This window comes from Penicillium lagena, assembly GCF_028827675.1.
Source record: "Penicillium lagena strain IBT 129212 chromosome Unknown utg000002l_segment0_segment0, whole genome shotgun sequence".
Lineage (NCBI taxonomy): Eukaryota > Fungi > Ascomycota > Eurotiomycetes > Eurotiales > Aspergillaceae > Penicillium > Penicillium lagena.
The window spans coordinates 4,515,607-4,540,623 of NW_026623223.1; the positions used below are offsets into that span (position 1 = coordinate 4,515,607).

Below are 25,017 nucleotides of genomic sequence, written 5' to 3' on the forward strand. Positions count from 1 at the left end.
ACTGCAACAACCATGAGCGGGAGGATACTCTCCCACCGACTTGCGCCGCTCGTGCGGAACGGTCTGCTGGCGCGCCATCTTCACAATGCCGGCTCAAGAACCGGGGGTCTCCTACGCGCAGATGGCGGTGCCGCCCTCAGGGGACGCGCCTGGCCTACAGGTGCGAATGCAATTCACAACAATGTCCCGGCCGTCCGGACGATTTCGTTCGCACGAATGCTTCCAAAGCTGGCACTGAAGCTCGCCAGGGTACCCGCCATGTTTGGGGGCGCCACTATTGCGGGCCTGGCCTATATCCAATATCAAGCAAACCGTACGTGCTCCTGAGATCGAGATTTGGGGAACATATGCTAAAAATCACTGTCTTGCAGAAGCGGGAACCTATGCGATGGATGTTTTGAAACGAGCTGGAGAAACTGCGGGCGACACGGCTTCGACTCTATTCCAGGGACTCCAGGACGTGGCCGAGCAGACACAGCGAGGGTTCAATAAAACAAAAGACGACATAGATGTTCCGGATTGGTTGCAGAAGATCCTCCGTCTCGATGGCCAGTCTCACTCTGAAGGCGGCGATTCGTCTGGCGGAGGAGGGAAGGACCCAAAGGAGAGCCGGGCACCTGTAGGAGCAGCTGCCGCTGCAACAGGCGCCGCGTTTGGATACGATCAATCTGACGAGGATGATGCACGCGGGGAGAGAGAAGTCGCGGAAGACGACCAGATGATGCTTCTCACGCGCAAGATGATCGAGATCCGGAATATCCTCCAGACTGTGGGCCAGTCTAGTACACTGACCCTTCCATCGATTGTGGTAATCGGATCGCAGTCGTCGGGGAAGAGTTCCGTTCTGGAGGCTATTGTTGGTCACGAATTCCTGCCTAAGGGTTCGAACATGGTCACCCGGCGGCCCATTGAATTGACGCTGGTCAACACCCCTAACGCCCAAGCTGAGTATGGTGAATTCCCAGCGCTTGGCCTCGGAAAGATCACGGACTTTTCTCAAGTCCAGCGCACATTGACGGATCTGAATCTTGCCGTTCCTGAGAAGGACTGTGTCTCGGACGATCCAATTCAGTTGACTATTTATTCTCCAAACGTTCCGGATCTCTCCATGATTGATCTTCCGGGATACATTCAGGTTGCTGGTCATGATCAGCCCCCGGAATTGAAGCAGAAGATCTCGGATCTTTGCGACAAATACATCCAGGCGCCAAACGTTGTTCTCGCCATCTCTGCAGCTGATGTCGATCTGGCAAACTCGACTGCACTGAGAGCTAGTCGCCGCGTAGATCCCCGGGGAGAGCGGACTATTGGAGTCATTACCAAAATGGATCTGGTCGACCCCGAGCGCGGACACGATGTTCTCTCTGACAAGAAGTATCCTCTGCGACTGGGTTATGTGGGTGTCGTGAGCAAGATTCCTCAGACCACCGCACTCTTCTCCCGAGGCTCTGGAAACATCACCAATGCCATTCTCAAGAACGAGAAGGCCTTTTTTTCAGCACATCCAGCCGAGTTCGGTGCACACTCTGACGTTTCGGTCGGCGTTTCAACATTACGCAAGAAGTTGATGAATGTCCTGGAGCAGACTATGGCGTCTAGCCTGACAGGAACTAGAGACGCCATCAGCCAAGAGCTTGAAGAAGCCACTTACGAGTTCAAGGTGCAATATAACGACCGCCCCTTGAGCGCGGAATCCTATCTGGCAGAGAGTCTGGATAGCTTCAAACACTCCTTCAAGGCATTTGCGGAAGGGTTTGGTCGGCCACAGGTTAGAGAGATGCTCAAGGCTGAGCTGGACCAGCGAGTCATGGATATCCTGGCTCAGCGGTATTGGAATAAGCCGGTAGAGGACTTGACTGTGCCCATGCTGGAACTGGATCCCCTTAAGGATCTCCCGAAAGCCGACCCCGAAAATCTTTTTTGGCATCGGAAACTTGACGCTTCTACTTCTTCTTTGACGAAGCTGGGTATCGGCAGGTTGGCCACAACGGTGGTCGCCAATGCTCTCCAGAACCATGTGGATCAGCTTCTATCTACTTCCACTTTTGCTTCCCACCCCGCCGCCCACAAACAAATAACCGACGCCTGCACCGGGATTCTGAACGAACGATTTTTCAGCACTAGTGACCAGGTCGAGAACTGTATCAAGCCTTTCAAATTCGAGATCGAGGTTGAAGATCCCGAATGGACCAAAAGCAGGGAGAACGTGACCAAGGTTTTGAAGGAGGAACTCCGAGCCTGCGAATCGGGCATCAAGCATGTCGAAGACTCTGTCGGGAAACGGAAACTCAAAGATGTGATGTCGTTCATTGACAAGGTCCGGAAAGGCGACGTGGTACTGGAAGGTAACGGTGCTGGTGGTGCTGGTGGTTTCAGCTCCGCCTTGTTGGAGAGAGGTGAGCTTTCTTGCCTGCCAGAAGGATGTCCAGAAAACTAACCGTTCATATAGGCCGAGAGGGCGTCTTCCTCCGTGATCGAGCCGACATCATTAAGATGAGGCTTCTTGCTGTCCGATCCAAACAGTGTGCCACGCAAAAGAACAAGTACTACTGTCCCGAGGTCTTCCTCGACGTAGTAGCCGACAAACTCACTGCGACGGCGGTCCTTTTCCTGAACGTCGAGCTCCTCTCTGAGTTCTACTACAACTTTCCCCGCGAGCTGGACATGCGACTCGGCCGCCATCTCTCCGATGCGGAAATCGAGCGCTTTGCCCGTGAAGATCCCCGCATCCGCCGCCACCTGGACATCATCCGCAAGAAGGAGTTGCTAGAGCTGGCCCTGCAGAAGATCGAAGGGATTCGGCAGCTGGATGGCCGGGCTATGCACCGGACATCTGAGCGTCCTAAAACAACCAAGGAGACGCGGAGTCGCTGGAACTTGTTCTAGAATGTTATGACTTTGATTTGTTGGTTGTTGCGCCTTTCTTCCTTGCTTATTCACTACCCCGATTCTGATACCACTCTCGCCCTCATTATCCCGTTCTGTACTTATGTGCCTCATTTTGTTCTTCTCTTCTTCTCCGCTCTTGGTCGGATCTTTGTCGTGTCTCTTGACTAGATATACTGAAACACTGTACATAAACTTGAGCAGAGGTTCATTTACTGCACACATCTGGTTGTCGTGCTTCTGCCTTGATGGCCTAGTGTTCTCACTTCCCTAAATTGACCAACTCGCCTCCACCTTCAACCGGCTTCTCGCAGAGGATCAATCAATATAGTAACGTAATTCCCTTGATGTACCTGCTTGCTTTTTCGCGCCCCGACGCTTCTCTTCTATCTTCCATCGACCACCATGCCACCAGTCGCATCCGGTCGACCCAAAATTCCATCGTATAAGAGGCCCGCATCCTATTAGCCGTAAAAGCTATTCAAAACAAAGAAATTGCGTCTATACGCGAAGTTCAGCGTGCCGATTTAATACGCTTGAATTTACGCTCCGGCGCGCTAAACGACCATAAATTGACCCCAGTATCTGAAAATCTAGGCGCCACGGACGGACGAAAATTCGACCGGCCCGTTCGGACGAAAATGGCGGACGAACAGCCCACCTCCCTAGCTATGACAATGGAAGCAATAATCCTGATAGGATACGTGGAGCTAGTTGAATAGCTATTTTTGCATTTTGTTTTTCATCTTTGCATCTACAACCTCGAAACTGTTCTCAAGGTGACGGCCCACGAGAGCGACGGCATCACTCACCGTCAGCCGACAAAGGGCATCGCAACAAGAACAGATAATCTCGGTCAGCATGAGCTCGTGGTCAGATCTGCAAGAGCCTCCACGGAAGAGGATGAGAAAGGGGACCAAGAGTTGCACGGAATGTACGCTTGCTGCCTTGTCACATCCTCTTGCATACTGACCTTTGTGGCCGGCAAGGTCGACGTCGCAAGATCCGCTGCACTTCCAACTCCAAAGTTCCTGGAACCTGCAACGAATGTCGCCTTCGTGGATCAACATGCATTGAACAGGAACAAAGTCCCCCAACCAGTGTTTCGAGTCATCAGGGCGAGCAGACATACAGCCTACGAGAGCGGGTTGCGCATTTGGAGAATGTAGTAGAAGGACTTGTCAAGAGACTGGACCAGAATGTTCCTGGTACTTCATCCTCTAGACAACCACCGGGGCAAAAGACACACCAAAGTTAGCTTTCGTCTCCTCTGAAGATGTGCAGATCTAACCTACAATTGCAGCGCCTAAAGATCTACAGACCAATCTGACACCTGCATCGGTCGAGTCGGATGAGCCGAATCTGCCAAACCAGATGGTAAATGCTCCGATTCTACAGCTCTTTGATACATATTTGGTCAATAGCCAGGAAGACACCTCGTGTGATGATCGGTTCACCGGAGTCGAGGACATGTCGCCCAAGGCGCAGGAAGTCCGCTCTCAGCTGATCGCTCTGTTTCCTCCACGAGAAGACATCAGAAAGATCATCAATGCTTCTTCCAAATGGTGGTTTGTGTGGCAAAGCAACTTTCCAGAGTTGTGTGACCGGTGTCGAGACTCATCTACTCCGAGTTTCAATATGGCACCTGCCGACGTAGCCAAGGCCCTTGTTTGTCTTTCTATCAGCGTGGCCCAGATGGCTGGCTTTGATTTCAATTCTCTAAAAATCCCTTTCAACCCCAAACAATTCGTTGACCTCTGTATATCGGAGGTGGACCGTTTGGTCATCCGGGATGACGACCTTGCTGCTACACTACCTGGGATTGAGTGCCAGATGCTGCTTTCCAAGTACTATATGAATGATGGGCGGCTTCGCAAAGCGTGGCTGGGCAACCGCCAGCCCATCGAATTTGCTCAGATTGCCGGCATGCATGTGTCGACCAGGACTCCTCGTCCGTCCGATGCTCTATATGAACGCCGGCTGAAACTCTGGTGTTCGCTAGTGACATCGGACCGCTCGCTGAGCCTTATCCTGGGGATGCCGTACGTCGTGACAGATGCCTTTATCTTGCCTCAGGTGGAACAGCGTCTGGCTATGAAAGACGTGCCGGCGCCCGAGCAATACGTGTTACGTGCAGGCATCATTACCGGACATATGATCGACCGGAGCCACGATCCAGCCAAAGCCTCGCTCTCCACAACACTGAAGCTAGACCAGGATCTTCTTGATGCTGTTGCTCTCCTGCCCAACAGCTGCTATGACGCCAGCCCGTGCTCGCAGGAAGGGAAGCCGTTCCACGAACATGTCCCACTGCAATTCATGTCCAACCTGCTACGAGCTATGCTTCATCTCCCTTTTATGTTGAAATCATCCTCCAATTCTCAGTACCAATATTCCCATGAGACAGCAATCCGATGCGCACGGCTGGGCCTCGGCCACTACAAGAGTCTACGGTCAATAGGATCGCCGTACCTCTGCAAAGTCACAGATTTCCTGGCCTTCATACTGGCCTTGCTGCTACTGACCCATGTATACGGGAATTCAGAAGAGTCACCCAATCATGACAAGGAACAGGACCAACGCGATTTCGCTTTGGTAGGCGAGACCATTGAGATTCTCCGCTGCGCCTCCTCGGAGTGCGGTGGTTCTGTTGCTGCTGAATCGGCCACCATCCTGGAACAGATCTTCAATGCCTGCAATCCTTCTAGTACGGACTGGAAATCATTTGCACATTCCAACAGAACGTGCAAGATCACGATACCGTATTTCGGCACCGTTACCGTCGGCCCCGGTTCGAAACTTTTGAGGAAATTTTGGGACAACATGAGCGGCCCGATGCTTGGGGCTTCGTCCGCGCCAATAGCGGCAACGGAACCCTCTCCCTCCAAGCAAACTCCACATCAGGGCTTCACTCCACCCTTGTCGACCTCCGGTGGTACAGCGCAGATTAATGCTGCCAGTGGGGAAGCACTAAATTTTGAGCGCGCTGGATATACGGAGATGCTCCCGACGGACAACGATTTGAGGAATCCGATGGTGGATCTCAACGCATTTAGTGGGATGTTTGATGAATTTGGGCAGGACATGAGTTTCGATAATCTGAACCTCGACTTGGGGCTGGACCAGGGGTGGAATCTGAACTGGTCCGACGTTTAGCATGAATAGATATTCTACTATGGTCGGGCCTGCGGAGTGGCCATGCTAATATTTCGTCCAGAAATAGGTGGACATTTGAACCTTTTCTTCAATGACTTAATGCCTATCTGTCAAAACTATAATGCTGGTCGCAAATACCCCGACCTAACGGGGTGTTAGGGCTCCGAAGTAACTATACGTGGGTTATGTAAGACTGTTTTCCCCCAGCAACGGCAGCTGTGCATCGCTGTGACTGGCCCAACAATAATAATGAACCTCGGACCTTTCCACACCTTGTGATCTGGACTCGATTTACTCTCTCATACCCTCTCGCCACTTGAGTCTGACCCTATTATCACAGGGCGATCAGTCCAACATTTGAACTATTATGACCGACCGCCCTTCGTCGCTGGGAAGGAGCCCCACGGCACCTCCTGTGATGGCGAACGGCCACTTTGCTGCGATCGGCGACCACAACGACATGGCGTCCTACGAGCATGGCGTGCAGGTGGTGGACGAGAACAAGGAGTTTAAGTACGCTCTTCAGTCCCATCTCCCTACCAGTATTGCTAACATCTCTTCCTTTCCCACCAGCCCCAACCTGTCCAAGTACCTCTCCATCGAAGATGTCACTCCCGCCGGCTTCAACTACCACCTGATCTCCGTGTTCGGCTCCCAATCAACGGGAAAGTCAACCCTGCTTAACCATCTCTTCGGCACCCAGTTCTCGGTTATGTCCGAGCTGGAGAGGAGGCAAACCACCAAGGGAATCTGGTTATCCAAGAACAAGAACGCTGGCGAGGATGCCACTGGGAGCGGTTCTCGAATGGCCGATAATATCTTGGTTATGGATGTAGAGGGCACGGATGGTCGTGAACGAGGCGAGGACCAGGACTTTGAGCGCAAGAGCGCTCTCTTCGCCCTCGCGACCAGTGAAGTGCTCATTGTCAATATCTGGGAGCACCAGGTTGGGTTGTACCAGGGAGCCAACATGGGTTTGTTGAAGACCGTCTTCGAAGTCAACTTGCAACTCTTCCTGAAGGACAAACAGTATGCGTGACTCTTTGCCTTTGTACGTGCAGGGCACTAACAAGTTTCTAGCACCACCCACCGCTCCCTTTTATTCTTCGTCATCCGTGATTTCATCGGCAACACCCCGCTTAAGAATCTTCAGAAGACGTTGTTGGAAGATCTATCTCGTCTGTGGGGATCGATATCAAAGCCAGCTGGACTCGAGAACTCGACGATTCACGACTACTTTGACTTTCAGTTCTACGGACTTCCGCACAAGGGCTATCAGCCAGAGCAGTTTGTGGCGGAGATCAAGAAGCTGGGACTGCGATTCCGAGAAGGACACCGGGACCCTAAGAAGGATGCCCTCAGGGGAGAGTTTTCGGAAGGCGGAGTTTTCTTGCCCGAATACCACCGTCGAATTCCAGCAGACGGATATGCGCATTATGCCGAGGGCATCTGGGACCAAATTGTTAACAATAAAGATTTAGACCTGCCCACACAACAAGAGCTGCTTGCTCAGTTCCGTTGTGATGAGATTCTGCGGGAGGTGATGATTGGATTCGACGATGCGATCATTGGATTTGAGGACAAGCAGGCCGAGGCCGTGCGTCTGGGTACGCCCGAAGTGCTTGGTGGACTGGGCGCGGCCATGCGGTCTGCGCGCTCCAAGACTCTTAAGGGATTCGAGACAGAAGCGAGCCGGTACCACAAGGGTGTGTACCAGCGGAAAAAGGCCGAACTCGAGAGCAAGGTTGATACTCGACTGAAGGCATTGTTCCAAGGCCAACTCTCGGCGGCGCACAAGTCCGGCATCCGCGAATTCAGCGATGCGGTCACCAATGCTGTCAAGACTGGTCAGAAGAAGGGTGGCAATTACGACTTTGCCGAGATCGTCAATCAGGAAATGGATATCGCATTGGAGAAATTCGAGGAGGCTGCCCGCTCGACGTTGGTGGAAGGCACTTCTTGGAGCAACTATAAGCAGCAACTTGGATTGTACGAGAAGGAACTGGCCGAGGTCAGCACCCGTCTCCGGCGCGATGAAATGAGACGATTAGCCAGTCGGGTTGAGCGTTGGGTGCAGTCTCGCTTGGGCGAATCCGTGGGTCTCGAGTTCAACGCTCTGGGATCTGGCCGTGCTGGCGGAGGCGCCCCCGAAACCGGGGAGAAGCCTACCGAGAAGGCGTTCTGGGATCGCATCTGGAATGTCTTCGTTGAGACTGTGCTCGACGCTGAGCGAAGATTCACGGACCGAGCCAGCAGTTTCGATGCTAGCCTGGAAGAGGTTGATGTCGGGCTGTGGCGCCTGCGCCGCAAGTCTTGGGGAGTACTGCGTGCCAAGATCGATGAGGAGATGATCGAAGGCAACCTGCTACTGAAACTGCGCGAGAACTTTGAAGATAAATTCCGGTATGACGAGGCCGGCGTACCTCGCATCTGGCGCCCCACGGACGACATCGAAGGCGTTTACACGCGCGCCCGCGAGTCAACGCTGACTCTCATTCCTCTCTTGTCTCGGTTCCGGCTGGACGATACGTCGGCGCCGCCCCCTCTTGACCGGTGGATTGGCCACACCCCGAGCTCTGCGACAGCTGCAGACGAAGAGGACCTTGCTCCCATCGGCGGCGTGGATGAGGACGAGGGCACGAGCCTGGAGGAAGAGATGACTGTTCTCGGCGAGTCCAAGCGGCAGGAGCTCACCGTGCGTTTCAAGAAGGCCGCCGACGGAGTCTATGTCGAAGCCAAGCGGAGTGCCATCGGCGGCATGACCCAGGTTCCACTGTATTTCTACGGTCTGCTTCTGGCGTTGGGTTGGAACGAGATCATTGCCGGTATGTGCTATTCCCAGCAATCTCTTATGTATCTGAATTTACTAACATGACTCCTCTACTTAGTTCTCCGGAACCCGGCCTACTTCTTCTTGCTATTCGTGTGTGCTGTCGGTGCCTACATCACCTTTCAGCTGAACCTATGGGGCCCCATCCTCAAAATGACCGAGGCGGCATCCCAACAGGCTCTCGAGGAAGCCAAACGCCGGCTGCGCGAGTTCCTTGAGTCCTCCGACACGGGGCGGCAGGCCATTGCCATGTCGGCGGGAGAGCGGGCAGGCAACTCGAGCCGGACAGAGGAGTACGAGATGTCCGATATGGCGCAGAAGGGCTCCAAGTCCGGTGATGACCTGGACGATATGTAGAATTTTTTTTTTCCGTTTGCACTTGTTTTGTGAGCCAGCTACATCTGGTAAATGAACTCATCATCATCATCAACTACCCCGATGGATTTGCAGGGGAGACCATTCCCTTTATTAGTTCCACACAGTGAGCGAGCGATTTTGCTCAGCCTGCGAAACACAGTCCCAGTATCGTTCGAGTGGCTCTCCCACTTCATATCACATTACAATATACCCAACACCGTCAAGAAGATAGGTACTGATAAGCCTTGGTACTGCTATGGCCGTACAGGTAGATGCCAAATGTATCGCTGCGGCCTTAAGCATGATCACTGAGTCTAAACCCTCTACTCAGTGAACTGGACCCTGAGCGCCCTCACGACATCAGCCACAGCCTGGATAGAAAAGGCTCCATTGCCAGACATTATCCTGTGCATATAGGGTGCATTATTCCACTCGTCTCTTTCGTTTACTTCTCGGCGGGGTCAGTCATCTCCACGTCACGGACTTGTTCCGATATAAGACATATAGACACGCGGGCAACCCCCACGTTTCCTCCACCCCTCCAACTCTCCCTCTTCATTCATCATGTCCGGCATCCCTGACCTCCCTGAGAAATTCGATGATCTGCCCGACAAGCGGCGCTTCTGGCCTTCCCCCGCCGGGTCAGCCGACGAAGGGCTGGGCATGTTGCGCCTGCTTACCCCGGAGATAGTTGCGAACGCGGCGCGCACGCAGATCCAGACCGGCGAGCGGGTGTGTCTGAATTGGGACATTGAGAATCTGACTCCGCCAGGTACGTAAACCCAGTAATCCAGCTCGCTACACAGGCCTGAATCCTCACCGAACCCAGGTTTCGGCCGTAAGCCGTTCGAGCACCGCATCAAATGGGTCGCCGAGGGCGTCGCCTTCGACGACGAATACCACTTCAACCCGCAGCAGGGCTCCCAATGGGACGGACTGCGGCACCATAACGCTCCCGCGCCCACGGCCGAGAACGCAGATCGCCGGGTCTTCTACGGCGGCACGACGGCTGAGGAGATCCAGGATGAGAGCAACTCGCGCATCGGCATCGGGTTCTGGGCGAAGCAGGGAATTGCCGGCCGCGGCGTGCTGATCGACTACTTGTCCTACGCGCAGAAGAAAGGGATTAGCGTCAACGCGCTCAGCCGGCAGCTGATCTCGCTGGATGAGGTGCTGGAGATCGCGCGCGAGTGCAACATCGAGTTCCAGCGCGGCGATGTCTTCTTCCTCCGTGTTGGACTGCCGGATACCTGGGCTGCGATGTCGGCCGATTCCCGCAAGGCTTACAGCGAGCAGGCCATGCCGCAGCATGCCGGTATCGAGCAGAGTGAACGTGTGCTGCGCTTCATGTGGGATAACCACTTCGCGGCTGTGGCTTCCGACGCGGTCAGCTTTGAGGTGTTCCCGGCTCTGTCGCCGGAACATGACCTGCACCACCATCTCCTGGCGGGTTGGGGTGTTCCTATTGGCGAGATGTTCGATCTTGATGAGCTGGCTGCGACTTGTAAGCGGCTTAACCGCTGGTCCTTCTTTATTTCGAGTAGTCCGCTCAACTGTAAGCGTGGCGTGTCCAGCCCGCCGAACTGCATGGCGATCTTTTAAGAGCTACATCTTCTGTGTGTAAATCATTCAAAATACATGTTATAAATCGATCATCTAATTATAAACATAATAAAGTGCCGCTCTTTCCCAGAAAACAGCCAAGGCGAGAAGAAAGTGTGTTAGTTTTTTCTCGGTTATGCGTTGCATTCAATGTGTGCCTCCGTTCCTTCATTCCTTCCAGCCAGCCAGCCCATCTCAAACAGGAAGGCTTAAATGTGTATAGGCCAACAGGCCAAAGAAAATGCAACTCGATGAGATATCCGACTGTACGCCCAGGTGGTTGATGGAGCAAAGCAGACAGGGATCTATCGACACAAGAAGAAAAGTGCAAGTGACAGGGGGATTAGAAGTATTGTAAGTGGAATAAGAAGAAAGAAATAGAAGAGGGTAGAGAAAAGTAAAAAAAAACGCGTATGTATGCATGTATGGATGCAAGAATGCAAAAATGAGGCAGAAGAAGGGAGCCGAGGTCGGGTCATGGTAGACGGGGACATGTTCTTCATTCGTTGCTGGGTGAATAACCCAAGACCACTTTTTTGGGCGGTATATTCTCTTCTTCATAGGTCTGTTCTTTTGTCCGAAACAACGACCAACTTTGGGCGGGTGATGCGTTTCTGCCATTAAGCAAGAAAGCTATTCATGGTCACAAAGGCGAAACAAGCAGACCTAGGAATTGGAGAGAGAAGAGAATAAAAAGACAATTGAACATTGAATTTCATAGACCGCGACACGGCGTGACCAGCACCAACCGAGCTCGTGGGATCAACCCCTGGAAAGACACATCTCAGAGAAGCCATGAGACAGCCTAACTAAAACAAAGGCGACTTGACATCCTGGACTCCACGCTGGAGCACATCATCCAGCCGCCACCGGGGAGGAACGATAGTGGCGGCGCGCTTGCGGTGCCATTCTTTCTCCATCTCCGGGGAGGAGTCATGCCCTCGGCAGGGGGCAAAGCGCCGCCGGCAATGCCGGTTGAAAATTTGAGTTGGAGCACATTGCCAATTTCATCGCAGGCAGTCAAAACGCGATCAAGGTCTTCCTTCGTATGGGCGGCAGACACGCATAAACGAGCGCGGGATGAGACCAACGGGGTGGCGGGGTATCCGACAACGACGACAGAAATCTTCCGCCGGAGCATCTCGTGTGAAAACGCGGGCATCTTGGCCGGGTTGAAGAGAAGAATAGGAATAATTGGCGAATCGTCGTGACCGTATACTATAAAGCCAAGACGCTTCAATCCGAGCCGAAGGTATCGCGAATTGAAGGCCAATCGCTGCAACCGTTCCTCACCCTGGCCAGGAACAATTTCGCCGTTGATGATGCGCAGGGCGGAAGAGATTTGTACGAGGATGGCGGGGGCGGGTGACTCGCCGTAGAACACACCCGCGTTGGTAGCGCGTAGCTTGTCGATCATCACCTTGTCGCCCGCAATGTATCCTCCGTTGGCACCAAATGACTTGGTGAGGGTACCCATCAGGACATCCACCTCGGCGGTATCGATGCTGAAGTAATCACACACACCTCTCCCCTTGGGGCCAATGGCTCCGATCGAGTGGGCTTCGTCGACAAAGAGATGGAACTTGTAACGTTGCTTCAACGAAACCAAACCAGGAAGATTGCACATGGATCCCTCCATCGAGTACAGACCTTCCACCACCACCAGAATCTTCTTCCAGGGACGGTGGGTGCGGGGCTGGCCTTGGGAGATGGCCTCGCGAAGCTTCACTTCCAGGTCCTTCATGTCATTGTGCTTGAACATGGCAATAGATGCACCAGAAAGGCGGGCACCGAAGCGGATGGACGCGTGGTTCAGCTCGTCGGAGATGATGAGACAGCCCTTGGAGACGAGTGCGGGAAAGATGTTGGCGTTGGTGCCGAATCCCATCGAAAAGACCATCGAGTCTTCCTTGCCCACGAATCGGGCGACCAGGCCCTCAACTTCCTGGTGAAGATCCTGCGTGCCAACCTCCGCTCGGGTGCTTGGGGCAGTGATACCGTACTTCCTGATCGTTTCTTCGACCATGTCGGCGCAGGGACCTTCCGACTGGGCGAATCCAAGATAGTTGTAAGAGCTCAAGTTCAGGGTGTCGGTGGTGGTGCCTGTGAGATAGAAGTGATGATTATGGTCGTTCGTAGCACGGTCGACCAAGGTGATCATCCGCCCGGGAACGCCGGTGACAGGTCGCTCAAAGCAGTCGTTGATGCGCAGTTTGAGACGTCGCACATAAAAGTTGTCAAAGTCACTATTGAGGGCTCCGTATCCGTTGCGGGGCTTCAGGTGTCGGTAGTTCTCCTCCCGGAAGCGTTTGCCGAAGAAATCACGGACATGTCCAAAGGCAATTAGGATTAAGTAGCTGATATAGGTCGTGAGCAAGTAATAATACGGCGGCTCATCCATCACCGGCTCTGGGAAGACACCGCCGGGGTGGCGACTCGAATACCGGTGGCTGGCATGACCGATGACACCGAATTGGGCGTGTTGCTTGGCCAGCCGACGTGCTTCCTCCGGGGACGGAGGCTGAAAGAGCGTGGTTGGCATTTCGTCCATATTGAGGTTGTCCGCGGTGGCCGTCGAGAGAGAAATAGTCGGTAGGGACAGTGATGCCGAGCTGATCGGCGGAGAAACGGTGTTAGGATTGGCACCGGCCGGTTGGGGGGCGCCTGCACAGGTTGTGATTCGGTCTTGGAGGACTTGGGAGAGACCGAAAAGAACTGGGACAGGCGATTGGACTTGACCGAGGACGCCTTGATGGCGAGACTGCCCTTTCCCGAAGGAGCTGAAAAGGACGGTGAGTTGGAAGAGGAGTCTTTGGAGGAGGTGTTGCTGAATCGCCGAGGCATCGCAAGAGGGAAGCCGCGATGGAGGGCTGGGCAGGGTGATTCGATCCCGTCAGGATCAGGGGGCGCGCGTGGGCTCCCGACTGACGATTGAGGCAGAGACTACCTGTTGGAACCAGAACAGCGAGACAAGTAGTCGCTGCAGAAGCTCGGTTGCTGTATGCGTTGTGTTTGTGTCTTGCGAAGAGGCAGGTCTGGACACGAGGCTGAGATTAGTCTTCGATTGTCTTTTTAGTCTCACAGGAAACGGGGGCCGGAAGGCACGTGAGGATTGACAAGCAGAGAAAGAGCCCATGCCAACAAAACAATGCCGGATGAGCCGACGAGTCGTAGACGTACCGGGTGATCAAGGAAGGGAGCAGGAGATCGTATCCGCGGGCTCCGGGGGAGGGCCTGCAGAAAAAAGGTCGCGCGGAATGTGGGCGGAGGGATTGGAGAGGGAGCGATCACTTTGGCCGGAGGGAATGAGTCCTCGATCTACTCTTCCCAGGCAGCACAATTGACGACTGTGGCACGCGACGGGAAAAGGGAACGGAGATGGATGGGAGAGAAGAAGAGCAACAAGAAGAGATGGTAAGGGTGCACTCAATAGCCCTCTCCTGAGTATGGTATTACCGTAATTTGGGACTAGACTACGCGGATGGAGGAGCTTCCACCTCGGCCATACCGTCACATTACGCCCACTTAATTTTTCTTCGGGTCCGACTCTTTCTGGATACGAAACACTCGGGTCCACCACCAGTCTGACGGATCGTAAGAGCACGATTGACTCCTGACAATAGTGCGAGCGAGCCCACGCACGATCGGACAGTCTACCATACATCGTACCCCAGGGAGTGGACGTCGCACTTGGCCAGGATGGGCCAAGTGCCGAACGTTGGCCGAGGGTGGCACTGGCCAACAGGATGGTGATGTAGATGATTCTTCCCCTGCTGGCGAAGCTTCAGTGCCTGGCCAAAAGGATGAAAACGTCCCGGTCGAGACCCCAGTGAGACGGGCTGAGTAAGGGTGGGTGCCTGAGGCCGGATTGGTGCTTCTGTCCCACGTACACATACGACATTTGTCCTACCTTGAGTCTACATCAGAGCCAGTGCGACGTGACGTGATTCCATTCTGACCGGTCTCGCATCCACACCACCGACTCCGGTGGGTTCTCTATCCATTCCTTATCCGTGGGGGGCCCTCGCCGAGCCGCGGAGATTGTCGGCGGCGGCACTGGCCTTCCCGATCCAAGCCGCCCGTCCCCCGCGATCCCCTTGTTGCCGGGTTTCATTCCTGCAGGTCCTGCGTGCGCGAATCAGAGGGAGAGAAAGATACCCCGGCATCCCTTCTCTGTCAAGGTTTTTAAATCCACCGACGATCACCGACGACACCCTTTCTACCTCTGCTTTACCTTTCTCTGTTCTTTCGCGCACTCGATTGATGCCGCAAAAGCCATGCCGCATATCAATGAGACGATTCTAGTCGACGAGGCTGCCACGGACGTGAAGGAGCTGTGGCGGCCTTCGGCGCCGGAGACGACCCAGATCTTCGATTTTATGACTCGCGTGAACAAAAAGCATAGCCTGTCCCTGACGCACTACAATGATCTCTGGACATGGAGTGTTTCGGAACCGGCCAAGTTCTGGGAGGAGATCTGGCACTATACCTCCATCAAGGCGCATGCGCCATATCAACAGGTAAGAAGAACAAATTAATTGACATCACACTCCTGCTTATGTACGGGTTTAGGTGCTAGGGTCTGATGAAGTGATGTTTCCCCGGCCGGCGTTCTTCGAAGGAAGTACTCTGAACTTCGCAGAGAACCTTCTTTACCCGTCCAATTCGCCAGATGAGAATGCGGTTGCAATCATCGGAGCCACAGAAGCAGACCGAGAGTATGTCTCGTGGAAAGAACTGCGCGAGCGGGTCCGGCAATGCACCAACGCCTTGAAAGAAGCGGGCGTGGAGACCGGTGATCGTGTGGCGGGCTTTGTGGGCAACCACGCCAACACCGTCGTGGCCATGCTAGCAGCAGCGTCCCTGGGCGCCTTTTGGACCGGCGTGTCTCCTGACACGGGGGTACATGCCGTTCTGGAGCGATTGAAGCAGATTGAGCCCAAGGTCTTGTTTGCGGATAATGCCTCCCTCTATAACGGCAAGGTGCACGGCTCCCATGCCAAGGTGCGTGAGATTGTGGAGGAGTTGCCCAAGTTGGAGTTCCTTGTTGTCTTTGACACGGCCAAAGTGGCCGAGTTCAACATGGAACAAGTACGACCCGTCCGCGGGAAAGCGGTAGGCTATCGCGACTTCTTGTCCACGGTGCATAACCAGGCAGCACCGATGGAGTTTGCGAGCTTGAGCCCGGAACACCCGGTCTACATCTTGTACTCGTCGGGTACGACAGGCGCGCCTAAGCCTATTGTGCATGGGTCTTTGGGTACGTTGCTGCAACACAAGAAAGAGCATCTCCTTCACTGCGAAATCCGGCCAGGCGATCGTCTGTTCTACTTTACGACGACAACGTGGATGATGTGGCACTGGCTGGTCTCCGGTTTGGCCAGCGGCGCCACAATTGTCCTGTATGATGGCTCGCCATTCCGGCCATTCGATTCTGAAGGAGGCAATGGGGAGATGGCTATGCCACGGCTGATTGATGAACTCGAAATTACTCATTTCGGCACCTCGGCAAAGTACCTCTCGATGCTGGAACAAGCAGCCCTCAACCCACGCAAGCATCCGCACCGTCCGGTGAGTCTGAAGACCTTGAAGGCAATCTTCAGCACCGGATCCCCCCTGGCCCCCTCAACTTTCGAGTACATCTATTCTTCCATTCACCAAGATATCATGCTCGGCTCCATCACCGGCGGCACAGATATCCTGTCGTTGTTCTGCTCCGGATGCCCGATCCTGCCTGTCTATAAGGGCGAGATCCAATGCCGCTCTCTTGGGATGGCGGTGTCCGTCTATGACTACGCCGGGAACGACATCAGTGCCTCTGGCGAACCAGGAGACTTGGTCTGCACCACCCCTTTCCCCGCACAACCAGTCATGTTCTGGCCGCCTGGCCCAATGGGTCTAGAGAAGTACCGGAAGAGCTATTTCGATGTCTTCGGTCCCACCATTTGGCACCACGGCGACTTTGTGCGGTTGAACCCAAAGACAGGAGGTGTGGTCATGTTGGGCCGGAGTGATGGTGTGCTAAAGCCATCCGGGGTTCGGTTTGGAAGCGCAGAAATCTACAATGTTCTGCTGAAGCACTTCGCCGATGAGGTTGAAGATTCCCTGTGCGTGGGCCGGAGACGCGAGGGCATCGATTCAGACGAGACCGTCGTCCTCTTCGTGAAGCCGAATAAGGGAGGCATCATGCCGGCGGATCTGGCTGCGCGCATCCAGGCGACCATTCGTAAGGAACTCAGCCCTCGCCATGTACCCGCCATTATCGATGCATGCCCGGAGATCCCGGTCACCTCGAACGGCAAGAAAGTTGAGAATGCCGTCAAGCAGATCCTGTGCGGCCTCAACATCAAGATTGGGGCTAGCGTCGCCAATGCTGCGTGCCTTGATTGGTATCGCAACTGGGCTTTGGAGCATTCTTAACATGAGTCATTATAAAAGAGAATGGGCCATGAAATATGAGTAATTGCGGAGGAATTGTTACGATTCTAGACTGGTCGTCCTTGGTAAGCGCGACGATACTTGCCACCAACCTATATACTCCAGGCAAAACGAACATTACTAGGAGATCAAATGAAATATAATGCACCTGCTATCCTTCTAACACAACCAGATCAATATATTCTGGCAAAATTGCAACCTCTTTCACCCCATACTGGAGAATCATGGCACGGATTATTAGGTAAGCCCGGGTCCGTTCTCCGTTCTTCGCCGCCCAAGTCGAGCAGCTTCTGCAACTTCGCGAGAAACCACCTTCACATTTTTCTCCCGTACGCCTTCCACTATGCGCCGGTCAGCATTGCGGGCGATTGAGTCCGCGAAGCCGCTTGCGCGAGCTCCGCGCTCGGTGTCAAGAAGTTTCGCTACCCTTAATGAGTCTATGGGCAAGGTAACTAACCAACCCTCGATAAGACCGCGTGCCATTCATTTTGTCCTTGAACTAACGCCCCGGTTTTTGCGATTGCTTGCAGGACCCTGCCGAATTAGACCAAATCACCACTCTTCCAAATGGAATCCGTGTCGCCACGGAATCACTACCGGGTCCCTTTGCTGGCGTCGGTGTGTACGTCGACGCCGGATCTCGTTATGAGGACGCCAGCATGCGCGGAGTGAGTCACATTATGGACCGATTAGCCTTTAAATCGACCAAGTCGCATACCGGAGATCAGATGCTCGAGATACTCGAGTCCCTGGGCGGTAACATCCAGTGCGCCTCTTCACGCGAGTCGTTGATGTACCAGTCGGCCAGCTTCAACTCGGCGGTTCCCACGACTCTTGGTCTGCTGGCTGAGACTATTCGCGATCCTCTCATCACAGACGAAGAAGTTCTTCAGCAACTCGCGACGGCGGAATATGAAATCGGCGAGATCTGGGCTAAGCCGGAGTTGATTCTGCCGGAGCTTGTTCACATGGCCGCATACAAGGAGAACACCCTTGGAAACCCCTTGCTGTGTCCGAGTGAGAGACTGGGTGAGATTAACAAGGCAGTTGTGGAGAGATACAGGGAGGTATTCTTCAACCCGGACCGGATGGTGGTTGCGTTCGCCGGAGTGCCGCATGCCGAGGCCATCAAACTCACCGAGCAATATTTTGGCGACATGCAGACGAGTGATCTGAGCAAGAGCAAGGGTCCTGTTCTGTCCGGTTCGGGCATTGAAACCACCCTGTCGGAATCGACCGATGCGGCCCACGAGGGCCAAATACCGACAGTTCCTCAGTTCACGCCGTCGTCGACCACCAGCAGCCCAGCCACTTCTCCCAACTCCCAGTCGTCGATCCTCTCCAAGCTGCCCTTCCTCAAGAAGCTTTCGCTCTCTACAAACAACAACGCCACGGTTGAGCCTCTCGACCCGTCCTTGATCGAGCCATCTACGCTGGACCTTCGCCGACCCGCTCACTACACCGGCGGCTTCATTGCCCTCCCGCCGATTCCCCCGCCAGCAAACCCGATGCTGCCCCGACTGAGTCACATTCACCTCGCCTTCGAGGCCCTCCCCATCTCCTCTCCTGATATTTACGCACTCGCGACTCTTCAGACCCTCCTCGGCGGCGGCGGGTCATTCTCGGCCGGCGGCCCCGGCAAGGGCATGTACTCCCGCCTCTACACGAATGTGCTGAACCAGCACGGCTGGGTTGAGAGCTGCATTTCCTTCAACCACAGCTACACCGACAGCGGAATCTTCGGCATTTCCGCGTCGTGCAGCCCAACCCGCACCACCGATATGCTGGAGGTGATGTGCCGCGAACTGCAGTCCCTGACCCTGGACACCGGGTATACGGCACTGCAGGCACAGGAAGTCAACCGTGCGAAGAACCAGCTTCGGTCATCGCTGCTGATGAACCTGGAATCGCGCATGGTGGAGCTCGAGGACCTCGGGCGCCAGGTGCAGGTCCATGGACGTAAGGTGGGCGTGAAGGAGATGTGTGAGCAAATTGAGTCTTTGACCGTTGAGGACCTCCGTCGCGTTGCCCGGCAGGTCTTTGGTGGACACGTCCAGAACAACGGTCAGGGAACTGGCAAGCCCACCGTGGTGCTGCAGGAGGGCGAGCTGGAGGGCTACAAACTCCGCGAGTTTGCGTGGGAGGAGATCCAGGAACGCATTGCGCGGTGGAAACTGGGCCGGAGGTAAACCAGCTGGGATTTTGTAATTATAGACCCCGTCATCATTCAACTCTGTAGAATAAATATACTAGGAGTGTCCTATCCTCAATAAATCCATCTCCAGTATGGTGATGCTCCTTCTCACCGCCTTCACGGCAAAAAAGTCGAGTTGCCCGTTCTTCCTCCGTCACTTCAACACTCAACTCACCCTATTATTCTCATCACACACCTAAACTACAACACCGCCAACATGGTCAAGCTTGAGGAGTTTGAGGACGAGCACTTCAGCACGGAGAGGCCCACTGGCACCAAGAATGATGCTCTTCTAGTCTCTGATGATGAGGACTACAGCGACACCGGTTCGTATTTTATCTTGCACGCATCATCTTGCAACAACAACAGAAGGCGCCCTACACCCATTGCCCAATGTGTCGGGAATCATCATCTTCATGCACTCCGCCGATGTTTGTTACTAGAGTCCAGGCTTCTATCAGCCGTACTCAGGACACCGCTCCACTGAGCGACAAACACCGCGGCACATTCACCTTCCTCCGCGCACACAAAGCCATCAAAACAAAACAGTCTAACACACCCTGTCTCACTAGAATCTGAAATCTCCAATGACTCCGACGTCGAACTCGAGGGCGAGTCAATCTTCGACCGCGTCTCCGCCCTGAAAGACATGATCCCGCCCTCCACCCGCCGAACCGTCTCTAGCTCTGTCTCCTCGCTCACCTCCTTCACCAAGGCCGGTCTGTCCTTCAGCGGCAAGGCTCTCTGGATTATCAGCACCAGTGCTTTCCTGATCGGTGTGCCTTGGGCACTGGCTTATGCCGAGGAGGAGCAGTATATCCAGATGGAGCGGGAGCAGGGCATGATCCGTGGTGCCAATGAGGTATGTTTTGATTTTTGCTTTCTGTTGCTATGCCTTTTCTTTCTTCTTCTGCGTGCTCTTCTATCCATATACAACCTTTTGGTTGTTCGGAGAAGATCGGAGAGGGCATAGAAAACTTTCGTGTCCGCCGGCCGCTTCTAGACGGCTTGTTTCCACGAGATTACAAACGGTACTGAACCAGTCGCTAACCATATCTTCCAATTTCCAGATGCTCACCCCTGGCGCCGAGCCGGAGAAGAAGGAGGCCGAAGCCACTCTGTAAAATAACCCCGCCACAGAATACGGAGGGACTGGCAAAGCGTATTCCGACGACCAACCCGTCGATCAGAAAAGGCGATGAAAACAACGATGACAGTGTTCTCGATTTGATGATAAGAGTGAGACTAGAGCTATTCTCGGCGAGTTTCGGAACCCAGACAGACCATGTGGGCCGAACTGTTCTCTATGCTGTCTTGAGTTGCTGTTCACTCTCCTGTCTGCCTTGCCCTCCTTTCTTTTCTCCCCTCTCTATCTATCGACCTCTTCGCAATGGCTCCGGCAGCTCCTCATGCATGTACTTGTATCACCACAATCATCATTTTCTTCCATTTATGTTATCTACAATCTTTGTTTCTTTGTTCATTCTATGATTTGAACTGCATGTCTAAACAATGAAACGGAGATAGCTCCAATCCAGTATTCGTAATATACGTCGGATTTTTCATTCAAGGCTGGTTGGAGGTTAATTCATTGTATGTGCAAAGGTTCTCTTAAAACCCCGAATGTAGGTACAGAAAGCAAATCGCCAGCAACGGATAAAAATATGTCCTTAGAAAAGAGAACAACGTGGGGTATCATGGCAGAAAGCTGAAATGTAAGGCACGCAACCAAGAGCGCAGCTGAAAACAGGCTGGCGAACTGGAAGCAGGAAGAAAAGGAAGGGCGCATCTCCTCAACCCAAAGTCGACTATAGACAGTCTCAATATCAGTATCATGCTCGAATGAACTCATAGAAAGGCAACATACCGTATTCTCCCGCGCAGACTTGAGATTCAGGTGGAAGTCGCGCCACAACTTCTCGATCTCGTCCGCCTCGACCATGCGGTCGACGGCTGCATTTGCATTTTTCGTCTTGCGCTTCTGGCTCATGTCATTCCGCTTGATGACCTCGGGTCTGTCCATATGACCCTTGCGCTCGAGGTAGCCGACGACCCATTCGTTGAGGTGGAAGCGCCAATGAGTCAGGGTGTGAGCGAGCTCGGCTTTGGCTTTGCATTGCCTGATGAAAAACTTGGTTAGATTGCTGGTCACAGAAGAAGATAGAAGAAAGAACTTACCTGCCCAGGAGAAAGCGCCTGCTCTCAGGCGGCAACACATGGCCGTCTCTGTCCCGCTCTTCACCGGAGTCCTCGCCCTCATCCTCGTCTTTACTAGACTTGCTTTCGTCGCTGTCCTCTGATGAATCATCGTTCAATGGCTCGAGTGTCTCAAGGGAGTATGCCTTGCCATAGAGCATCATATCGGTGGATGCAGGGTGTTTGGATCGATTACAGGCATCGCACGGGTGGTCCAGTGCGGTAGGAAAAGCGGTCATCTCAACCTGAGGCCGAGCCAGGAGGGCTCTGCAGAAATCGGCATTCCATACGGAAGAGATCAACTGGGATCCCGCGCGGCCCTTGACCTCATCTTCCAGTTTCATGAATGCCACTTTGTACATGGCATTGTTGCGGGGGAACGCGGGATTGAGCTTGTTGTGCACCATCCACTCCACAACATCCCGGAAGTATTCCTTGAGCTGCTTGTACGCGTGCCGCGTGAACTCGAACGGGATTTCTTCGGTTGGCACCCCCAGTTTGTCTTGGTCATCTTCCAGCACAAAGTCATCCTCGTAGCGATCAAGATCCTCATCGCTCGGAATAGCAGATTCAACATCACTGTCGTCCAATGTGATGCGACGGCTGTCAGCAGTTTGTTGAGTGGTTGGACTTTCGCTTTCATCAGGATCTGATTCATTCTCTGATTCAGGCTCGCTTTCTTCCTTCAGTCCGGCTCGTCTGCGGCGGAGGGCTTCTAGGTGCTTCTGCCTCTTGTCCCGAGCCGATCCGGCAAGCCGGCCACGAGTTCGTGATTTCTTGACGACTAATATAAATTTAGACGACTGAAAGCTGCTGTGGAGAACAATGAAAACAAAACTTACCTGAATCTTGGAGATCCTCCAGATCTTCTTCAATATCCAATCTATCCCGATCGGCAGACGAGTGTGGTGTCTGAGGGGTTTCCGTGACCACTGCCCGCCGGCGCCTCTTGACGGGTGACGAGAGAACTGGTCCATCTGAATCCTCAGAATCGCTCAGAACGATGGGTGAGCTTTCCGCTTTCCGCTTGAGCTTCCGCCGTGTTCGAGATCCTGTATCCTTCGAATCACTCATGTCTGACTTGTCGATAGCGTGTGAAGCTGTGGTTTCGATTTCAAAGGCGAAGGGAGGGCGTCTCTTCCTCTTTTGGGTGCTTGGTGCGACAATATCGTCTTCTGAGGATGCGCTATCGGCGGGCTCTTTCACAGGAGTCTGGTTGTCTATAGTGTGCCAGTGAGCCTAGGATGAGGGAAATGCATGGACCAAGCTCACCTTGAGGACCATCCTCGTTTTCACTTTTGATCGCGTGCTTTTTCTTCTTTGATCGCGACTTGTCTTTCGATTCGTGTTTGCGTATAGAGGATTTGATTGGAGTGGTTTCCTTCGACGATGTGTACTGGCTTTTGCGAGACTTGCTCGTGAGCAAAGAGGCCATGCTGGGATGTCCGTATTCTAGTCGAGCGAAGCGGCCGTCGCTTTTGGTGGGACTGCCACCAGCAGCTTCAGTTTCTGGTGGCGCGGAAGCAAAGGCAAGTCGCGTTTGCTTTTTGCGAGATCTGTGGGACATGTTGTGGAAGGGAGGGAGACGATCAGGGACTAAGGGTGAGGCCAAAAGGAATGGGGAGCTTCGAGGAGGTCATGAACAGCGAAAAAGCGAGGACCTGTCCAAGCTGCGGGTGAAGTTGAGCGACGCCGATCTGTAAATGCGCGCGTCAGATCTTCACGCGATCACGTGGGCCAGCGATCTATATAACCGCAACAGAGCAAACGTGGTCAAGGATGGCAATGCTGGGCAAACATGGTAATTTTCTTGATAGAGGTCCTTTGGGTGAGCTTGGTCAATATGGTGAGCAGGAAGACACTTTCTCTTCCCTCTCCAGCCTTCCTTACCTCTTCAACTCTCATTGTTTACGTCCTTGGCTTCCCATCACCCAGAGCCACAGAAATATATAATAAGTTAACCTTCGGTGTTTTACTCAGTGTTCCATGAACTAGCCTCCAACCCCCGAGTTGAGCCAGAGACTCTGCCCAGCATTCAAAGAGGTAGTTGAGAATTTTTATCCTCTATTGTATACAATAGTATAATAGTGCAGAATGATGATATTTTAAACCTCCACTGTCAAGCTTGCATGTCTTAAATGGCCTCTTGCGCTCTCTTCTTTTGCACTAACCACCTTGATACACTATTCCAGCAGATCCTCGCTTGGGATCGTCTTCATGATAGCGTTAGTGACGTTTTATAAAAGCTTTTAAGCGTAGCACAAAAAGCCTTCGATCGGATTCAAGTCCGACGAATAGGGCGACAGATGGTTTAATTTCACCCCTGCATCCGTAGATACCTGCGCAATCTGTTCCAAACGATGAAGAGATGCGTTATTTATAACCAAGACAGCGTTAGGTTCTGGCCATCTTCCGTAATGCTGGAAAAGCTGAGCTACAAAGCCTTCAAAGACGGTGGCACCCGTGGAACCGCTGAAGACACGCGATAGAACGATCACCCTAGGCATACGCAGGCAGTATCTGATATCGCTAATACCGGTGGAGCTGTGCTACTTACAAAGAAGCCTTACCAAGTGGCGCCTAGCTCGTCTGTGTAAACCCTACCCGTTTATCACACTCACATATACTTGGTGATACAAAAAGCTCCCACAGATTGTGCGGATGATAGGCTCGCAAATCAAGAAGTTTCTATAATTAGCTTTGTCACGGTTCGCTTCCGGCCTATTCGGGTCTGGGGCACATAGATGGTTCCAAATTGTGCTAAGTTTCTGCGAATATTAATCATCGTAGGCTTGTTACCTTTAGCTTCTTCGGTCATCCGAGACTCATAAGGACTGGCTCTCTATCATATTACGGAATCTATTTAAAATCAGGGCTAACTACCATCGCTCGCTTCATTTCACCCCAAATCTCATGCGCTCGCGATCATTGGTGGAGTGGACTTTCTCCCAACCCCCGGGCACCTCGGCCGCCGATTCGTGGAAACTCGATTTCCTTGTCTATTGCGGCACAAAATATCCTCGAACCCCAGATCGTCTTGACTATAACAAAGTCGAGAGCACTGAGCACTTTGGCGTTCTTCCCCAGAATCCCCACCACTCAGCGGGCCGGGACCGACCAGCCCTAGCACCAACGTCCGGGGGTAGTCACCTGCCCCAGATTGTCTGATTGGCGCCATGTGAAAAGTACCCAGGACATGGGGAGATGTCGCCTGCTCCAGGATAATCTGGGGTTGGATATATAGCTGCGGAGTCTGCCCGTTCTTTTTGGGGTTCGGTCGGTGGTCCATCTGTTGTTTCGTATATTCTCCGGGAGTCTCCCACTCGTTCTTGGTGCTATCAAACTCGCAAGAAGTGTC

At 53.4% G+C, this 25,017-nt stretch overlaps 9 protein-coding genes across 9 annotated transcripts; 7 read left to right on the plus strand and 2 right to left on the minus strand.

The window, feature by feature from the left end:
• Positions 1 to 12: 12 nt before the first annotated feature.
• Positions 13 to 2,886, plus strand: N7510_004648 (dynamin-related GTPase MGM1; the record flags this gene model as incomplete). Its single annotated transcript, XM_056976574.1, has 3 exons — positions 13 to 313; positions 372 to 2,396; positions 2,450 to 2,886. The coding sequence occupies 3 exons, from the start codon at positions 13 to 15 to the stop codon at positions 2,884 to 2,886; spliced, it is 2,763 nt and encodes a 920-aa protein (XP_056836530.1).
• Positions 2,887 to 3,747: 861 nt separating this feature from the next.
• Positions 3,748 to 6,042, plus strand: N7510_004649 (uncharacterized protein; the record flags this gene model as incomplete). Its single annotated transcript, XM_056976575.1, has 3 exons — positions 3,748 to 3,820; positions 3,876 to 4,094; positions 4,190 to 6,042. 3 exons carry the CDS (start codon positions 3,748 to 3,750, stop codon positions 6,040 to 6,042), a joined length of 2,145 nt encoding a protein of 714 aa, XP_056836531.1.
• Positions 6,043 to 6,409: 367 nt separating this feature from the next.
• sey1 (dynamin-like GTPase SEY1) lies at positions 6,410 to 9,229 on the plus strand (the record flags this gene model as incomplete). The annotated part of the gene is made up of 3 exons (XM_056976576.1): positions 6,410 to 7,071; positions 7,123 to 8,867; positions 8,931 to 9,229. 3 exons carry the CDS (start codon positions 6,410 to 6,412, stop codon positions 9,227 to 9,229), a joined length of 2,706 nt encoding a protein of 901 aa, XP_056836532.1.
• A 564-nt stretch (positions 9,230 to 9,793) lies between these two features.
• N7510_004651 (uncharacterized protein) lies at positions 9,794 to 10,831 on the plus strand (the record flags this gene model as incomplete). The annotated part of the gene is made up of 2 exons (XM_056976577.1): positions 9,794 to 10,001; positions 10,059 to 10,831. The coding sequence occupies 2 exons, from the start codon at positions 9,794 to 9,796 to the stop codon at positions 10,829 to 10,831; spliced, it is 981 nt and encodes a 326-aa protein (XP_056836533.1).
• An 805-nt stretch (positions 10,832 to 11,636) lies between these two features.
• On the minus strand, positions 11,637 to 13,382 carry lcb2 (putative serine palmitoyltransferase 2; the record flags this gene model as incomplete). Its single annotated transcript, XM_056976578.1, has 1 exon — positions 11,637 to 13,382. One exon carries the CDS (start codon positions 13,380 to 13,382, stop codon positions 11,637 to 11,639), a length of 1,746 nt encoding a protein of 581 aa, XP_056836534.1.
• Positions 13,383 to 15,108: 1,726 nt separating this feature from the next.
• N7510_004653 (acetoacetate--CoA ligase family protein) lies at positions 15,109 to 17,251 on the plus strand (the record flags this gene model as incomplete). Its single annotated transcript, XM_056976579.1, has 2 exons — positions 15,109 to 15,351; positions 15,404 to 17,251. The coding sequence occupies 2 exons, from the start codon at positions 15,109 to 15,111 to the stop codon at positions 17,249 to 17,251; spliced, it is 2,091 nt and encodes a 696-aa protein (XP_056836535.1).
• A 361-nt stretch (positions 17,252 to 17,612) lies between these two features.
• On the plus strand, positions 17,613 to 19,458 carry N7510_004654 (mitochondrial-processing protease subunit alpha; the record flags this gene model as incomplete). The annotated part of the gene is made up of 2 exons (XM_056976580.1): positions 17,613 to 17,717; positions 17,800 to 19,458. The coding sequence occupies 2 exons, from the start codon at positions 17,613 to 17,615 to the stop codon at positions 19,456 to 19,458; spliced, it is 1,764 nt and encodes a 587-aa protein (XP_056836536.1).
• A 222-nt stretch (positions 19,459 to 19,680) lies between these two features.
• N7510_004655 (mitochondrial import receptor subunit TOM22) lies at positions 19,681 to 20,587 on the plus strand (the record flags this gene model as incomplete). The annotated part of the gene is made up of 3 exons (XM_056976581.1): positions 19,681 to 19,789; positions 20,036 to 20,325; positions 20,534 to 20,587. The coding sequence occupies 3 exons, from the start codon at positions 19,681 to 19,683 to the stop codon at positions 20,585 to 20,587; spliced, it is 453 nt and encodes a 150-aa protein (XP_056836537.1).
• Positions 20,588 to 21,192: 605 nt separating this feature from the next.
• N7510_004656 (uncharacterized protein) lies at positions 21,193 to 23,226 on the minus strand (the record flags this gene model as incomplete). The annotated part of the gene is made up of 4 exons (XM_056976582.1): positions 21,193 to 21,583; positions 21,642 to 22,443; positions 22,502 to 22,879; positions 22,932 to 23,226. Coding segments are annotated over 4 exons (1,866 nt in total), but the record flags the coding sequence as incomplete, so codon positions are not given.
• Between the last annotated feature and the right edge of the window lie 1,791 nt (positions 23,227 to 25,017).